At 45.7% G+C, this 6,000-nt stretch overlaps 1 protein-coding gene across 3 annotated transcripts in view; it reads left to right on the top strand.

Annotated features, from left to right (window-relative positions):
• The first annotated feature begins 519 nt into the window (after positions 1-519).
• CREB5 (cAMP responsive element binding protein 5) overlaps positions 520-6,000 on the top strand; it is a 492,421-nt gene continuing 486,940 nt past the window's right edge. For 2 of the 3 annotated variants that reach the window (XM_077775424.1, XM_077775422.1), the window contains exons 1-2: positions 520-638; positions 5,808-5,906. In XM_077775424.1, the coding sequence (XP_077631550.1) occupies positions 600-638; positions 5,808-5,906 (138 nt within the window). In that variant the 5' untranslated portion in view covers positions 520-599. Of the gene's footprint in view, positions 639-750; positions 845-5,807; positions 5,907-6,000 lie in introns of all 3 variants that reach the window. The other variant, XM_077775423.1, reaches the window with a different exon arrangement.

Raw genomic sequence — 6,000 nt, 5'->3', positions numbered from 1 at the left:
GTTGTGTTCCGGGGGGGTGCATAAGTGAGATTCTGGATTTTACATCCTCCGGTACCATTTTGAAATTCTTTCCTACCAGTTTTAGGGAAAGAAAAAAAGTGAGGGCGTCTAATAATTTTGTTTTGTGACCAGAGCAAGAAGATCATGGCTTAACCACTGTCAACAGAAACAGAGAAATAATAAGATGAATTTGAACGACCAGAAATGTTGATTCAAGAAGAGCAGAGGAAACGCCACTCTGCAAACGCCAAGCCACAGCAAGCTCCTGACCAGGCAGCGAGGGTTTGGAGCGGCTCTATATACGCGCCAGGAGCCCCCAAAACGCGCAGGTCCCTCCAGCGTGCACGCAGGAAGTTCATTGGCTTGAGGACTGGGAGAGATTCGTGGCGGCCGTTCATTGGTCAGCAGATAAGTCCCGGTCTTCCGTAGATCACGCGGAAATCAGTCTCCCTGTTAAGTTCGTGCCTGTGGAGGACGCATGCGCAGGGTTCTCCGCTTCTTAGTCCCTGGTTGCTTTTAGGCCTAAGCCGTTTCCCACCAGGCCTGAAACCCGCTGACGCCGTCATACGCTCACAGGCCTCGGGGACTTGTGAGGATCCATGTCATGGCCAGCATGTGGAAAATGCTCAACCTCACGAGTAAGCAAAGAAATGACCATGTAAACAATTTATCTTTTTTTTTTTTTTTTCCTATTAAATTGCTCCGGTTCATACCTGTCTTCCATCCCCGCCTTCCTGCCACAATATCCAGTTCTGGGGAGTGTGAAAAGACGGAAGGAAAGCCGTTTCCTCCTCTGCTGGTAGGAGCATCGATCGCTTCTTTGCAGAAGTGTCATCCGGCAATGGTTAGTGGAAACTGCGATTTTGTTCACATCTTTTTCACCTAGGAAATCTCTAAGAAAAGGAGAGGCCTGGGGCACCTGGGTGGCTCCGAGGGTTTAGCTTCCGAGTTCGGCTCAGGTCGTGATCTCCGGGTTTGTGGGTTCCAGCCCCTGGTCAGGCTCTGGGCTGACAGCTCAGAGCCTGGAGCCTGCTTCCGTTTCTGTGTCTCTCTCTCTGCCCCTCCCCCGCTCACGCTCTGTCTCTGTCAAAAATAAATAAACATCAAAAATTAAAAAAATGAGAGGCACGATCAAATATTAATGTTATTTATAAGTAAAAAAGAGAAATAACATAAATGCCCCAATAATTGGTATGGGGCGGGGAGTGGTGGATAAATTAAAATACGCCCATACCGTGGAATAGTGTATACCTATTAAAACTCACATTGTGGAAAGTTCCTTTTAATGGAAACATTTTCATGATATACAACTAAGTGCAGGAAGAAAACAGGTTGTAAGACAGTAAATACTGTGCAACTTTGTTTTTGATATGAACATGTAACATTTGTAGAAATAAAAGGCTGGAAGTGTGTGCACCCAGGTGTGTACCGTGATTATGTCATATTTATATATCAGTTTCTTCATTGAGATTTTTTCCTATTTCTCAACCTTGCAACATGCTTGTCAAATTACATAATTAGGAAAATATACAGGTTTTAAAAAAAAGTTTATCTTTGCCAGTACTGTTCTCAGTTACAGAGCTCTGAGCTACCAATCTCATCCTAAATCATAACCAGGAATATTTAGCATCATTCTTGCAGTGAAGTTCAAGTCCACTTCTTTTATAATTCACTGTCATAGCCTTTCCTGTTGTTCTTCCTCATGTTGGAACACAGTTCTTTTTTTTTTTTTTTTTTTAATTTTTTAATGTTTATTTATTTTTGAGAGAGAGAGAAAGCGCAAGCAGGGTAGGGGCAGAGAGAGAGGGAGACACAAAATCAGAAGCAGGCTCCAGGCTCTGAGCTGTCAGCACAGAGCCCTGCACGGGGCTTGAACTCACAGACTGCGAGATCATGACCTGAGCTGTCATGACCTGAGCTGAAGTCGGCTGGGTAACCGATTGAGCCACCCAGATGCCCCTGGAACACAATTCCGAAGGGACACCGTGGCCTCTGATCCCCGGGCTTTTTGACATCTCTTCTCCAGACTTTTGCTCCTTCATTCTTCTTTTCTGAGTCTCCTTAGACAAGGTTTCAGAAAAACCTGCCTCCCAGTACTGAGCGAGGTCTGGAGGACAACCTTTTATTTCCCTCAACATGAGGGCGAATGTGAGAGCTACTGGTTTCTCCCTGGGGACTTTCTCTGTAGCTCAGTCGAGCTGCCACGGCAGTTGTGAGGAGTACTGTCTTCACTTTGGGCTTTCCTGGTGTGACACAGTGAGGAGTGTGCCCGCAGGAAAGGAATTTGCTGACGCTTTGAGGACTCTTAAGGTGGCTTCGTTGAATTGAAAGGATGGTGACTCATGCATTTAGATCTCCAGTAGCAGTGCTTTCCCAGCCTGTCTTGGCTTCCTTAGCATTAGTTATGGTGAATATCAGCGGTCTGCTTGACTTATTTTACAACTTTACTATTTTAACTGACTTTTTCGTGCGATATAATTTATATTAAGAAATACACGTTTGGTCTTCATCCTGCTTCTCACTAAACTTAAATGCTGAAAGTGATACAAATGTCTTTTGTTATGTGAATTAGGTGACTTTGGGAAAGTCCTTAGGTCGCCTAAGGATGCGGTCTGGTGGCCAACCTTGTAGTTAGAGGTTTAGATGGAGTTCAGTCACCAATGGCCAATGATTTAATCAATACCTGCCTAAGTTGTAAAGCCTCCATAAACCCCAGGTGCATGGGGTTCAGAGAGGGTCCAGGTTGATGAGCTCATGGAGATTTGGGGAGGGTGGCATGCTCGGGGAGAGCATGAAAGCTCAGTGCCCTTCCCCCATACCTTGCCTTGTGTATTTCTCCTCCCTGGCTCTTCCTGAGTTATATCTTCTTGGAATAAACTGTGAATCTAGTAAGTAAAATGTTTAAGTTCTGTGAGTCACTCTAGGAAATGAATTCTATTCAAGGAGACAGATTGTTGGAACCTTCAGTTTCTAGACAGTGGGTCAGAAGTACCTGAAACAACCAGAAGTTGCAATTAGCATGCGAAAGGGGAGGGGCAGTCTCTTGGGACTGAGCCCTTCCCCTGTGGGATCTGATACTCTCTCTAGGTACACAGTGTCAGAATTGAGTTGAATTGTAGGACACCCAGATGGTATCAGAGAATTGCTTGGTGGTGTGGGAAAACCAGCTCCACACACTGGAATTGGGGACAGAACCATTATTCATTCATTCATTCACGTACTTATTGGTTGATTGACCGATGAGATAATATATTGCCTTGTCAACTAATTCAAACGATGCGGAAGTATATGATGCTTCCCCAGAAGTCTCAACTATTGTTACATTATAGGGGAATCCATCTAAGTATTTGTCTACATATCCAACACGTTTGTCTACATATCCAGCATCCGACACACATTGTATGTGTGTGTGCGCGCACGTGTGCGTAAGCGGACATGACATGCCCAGATTTTTTTTTTAAGAAATGGGATCATTCTTTTCTATCATGTGCTTTTATGTAGTCATTCCGGTGCTCATGGCGGCTTAGGTAATTGCCGTTCTTCACTACTACAGCCAGGGCTGCAGTGACTATTCCTATATGATGTGTTTGTGCCTCCTGTTGTAGAGAGCCAGACTCTCTCCTGGCTCTAGCTGCAGGCAGCCCAAGTGCCATGAATTATAACAGTTGCTGTTCATGTCCACAGTCAACAGAAACCCAACTGTCAAACTGAATATGATTTATAATAGCTGTCATTTACTGAGTGCTCTCCATGTCTCGTGTGTTACTCTCCATGCGTCTCGTGTGTTACTCTTCCGTAAGTCCCCATTTTGCTGAGGACACTGAGACGCGGAAGGGATATAGGCCATCCCCTGTAGCCATCCTGCAGTCCATTGCAGGACTCCAAAGTGTCTGACATTGCTGCCAGCTTTCCGCTCCACAAACTTGGCTCCCTTCCGAGGCTGTAGCTCATTCCTAAGTGAGTCGGTATCCCCTGGGGCAAGCTCCCAAATCAGAAGTCTTTCCTGCTCCCAGTGACACAGGATTCTAAAAGGGAGGTGGAAAAAAAATGGGTGTTAGTACATGCAGATACAAGCTTAGAGTCATGGAAAGGGATTTGTGAATACGACGAGGTGTGAGAATGGTGATTGAAATTGGCATCTGATAGATGGCCATAGTTTGGCTTCCTTGTTCTTGTAGTATACATGTGGCTCTGAAGTTTTGCTGACTCAGATGTGAGCCGCCCTTGTACTTTTTCTGTAAATTTTATTGTTTGCTATTAAACCTAAACCAGTGTTACATGAGATATAAAGTCTTTGAGGATAGAGATGGATGTCAGATGCTGTTGCTTCCCCCTCTGCCCCCCTGGGTCATGGCAGACAGTCACAGTGGACATTTCAGTTAGCCATGACATGATATAACTTCAGAGTCCTTCCCAACCTGACGTTTCAGGGCCACTACAAGTCACGTGGACTTGGCCGAAAGCTGAAATCTGTCATCTCCAGATTTGTTAAAATCTCCTCACCTATTTGTTGAGCACTGTGTGCCTGGCATTGTGCTGGGTCCAGGGTTCAGCTGTGAGTGATACAAACCTAGTCCCTGATCTGATGGAGAAAGACCGACAGTGATGGAGCATCTGATTCCAAATATATCAGTTGGTACACAGAGGAAAGCAGGGGCTACAGGACACACGATGGAGGAGTTGACTTGGTCTTAGGGGTACTTTTCCTTAAGCTGAGTCCCCCGAACGATGGGTGGGAGTTAGCAGGTAAGCTGGGCGGGGCCTAAGGGGGTGCTCTTCAGGGCATAGGGAAAATGCCTGCAGTGATGCCGAGGGCAGTTCAGGGAGCCTAGAGAAACCCGGGACGGTCAGGTTGATTGGAGCGTGAGGATCCTGGAGGAGAGGGTGGGAGGTGAGTATGTAGAGACATATCCAGGGCAAATCAGGCAGGCCTAAGTGGCCTTGGGGAAGGGATTTGGGTCTGTTTCCTAAGGCAACAGGAAATTGTAGTAGGGTTTTAATTAAGTAACTTCAGTCGATTTGCCTTTTTTAAAAACCTGGGACTGAAGTGTAAGACAGAATCTTTACATGGTTTAGTTCCTTTTTATTTTCCATTTTATTAAAAAAATGTTTATTTGTGAGAGAGAGTGAGAGTGGGTGAGGGGTAGAGAGAGAGGGAAACAGAGGACCCAAAGCAGGCTCTGCGCTGACAGCCGAGAGCCTGACACGGGGCTCAAACTCACGGAACCACGAGATGGTGACCTGAACCGAAGTCAGATGCTCAACTGCTGAGCCACCCAGGTGCCCCTTAGTTCCTTCTTTTCAAAATCTTTTTATTTTATTTTTAAGTGAGCTCTCTAACACCCACCGTGGGGCTTGAACCCTGAGATCAAGCGTCACATGCTCTAATGACTGGGCCAGCCAGGCACCCCTAGTTCCTTCTTGTTTTGCACTATTAGAAGAAAAAAATTACCATTTGAAATTTCCAAAGTATCTATGAGGTAGAGCACGATATAGAAGCTGTTGTGGTGCTTGCAAATAATACTAGGAGCCAGCTTTCCAGCACTTACACGGTCCCCAGCTTTACACATGTGCTTATGCTTTACAAGTATTTAACTCACTGAATTTAGTTATTACCTAATTTGATTTAGGTATTCTTGCTTTCCCCATTTTACAGAGGAGAAGACTGAGGTACAGAGAGGTAAAGTAACTGGTCTGAACTACTGTAGCAGTGGAGCTGGCGGCTGGCACCACTCCTCATGCTGTAGTGGTGAGGGTCTTGGTCCCTTCCTTTTGAAGAGCTTATAAAACTGTCTATTCTTTGCCAGGTACGAGCACAGCCCCTTCTGGTTCACCCCTACCAGCTTCGGGGCCAGTTCTCCCCTGACCGTGGCAGAAAGCCTATCAGGACCTGCATCATCATCCAGGTATGAGGCCTTTTGCTAAGCTTCTAGCTTCTGCACTTAGCTGAGACTTTTTCTGTTCACCACTTGTGATGCTTGATCTTGTGTGTCGTCTTGG

The sequence above is a fragment of the Crocuta crocuta genome, unplaced genomic scaffold, assembly GCF_008692635.1.
Source record: "Crocuta crocuta isolate KB4526 unplaced genomic scaffold, BGI_CrCroc_1.0 scaffold197, whole genome shotgun sequence".
Lineage (NCBI taxonomy): Eukaryota > Metazoa > Chordata > Mammalia > Carnivora > Hyaenidae > Crocuta > Crocuta crocuta.
The sequence above is the reverse complement of the archived record's forward strand: the minus strand, read 5'-3'. Positions and strand labels throughout refer to the sequence as shown.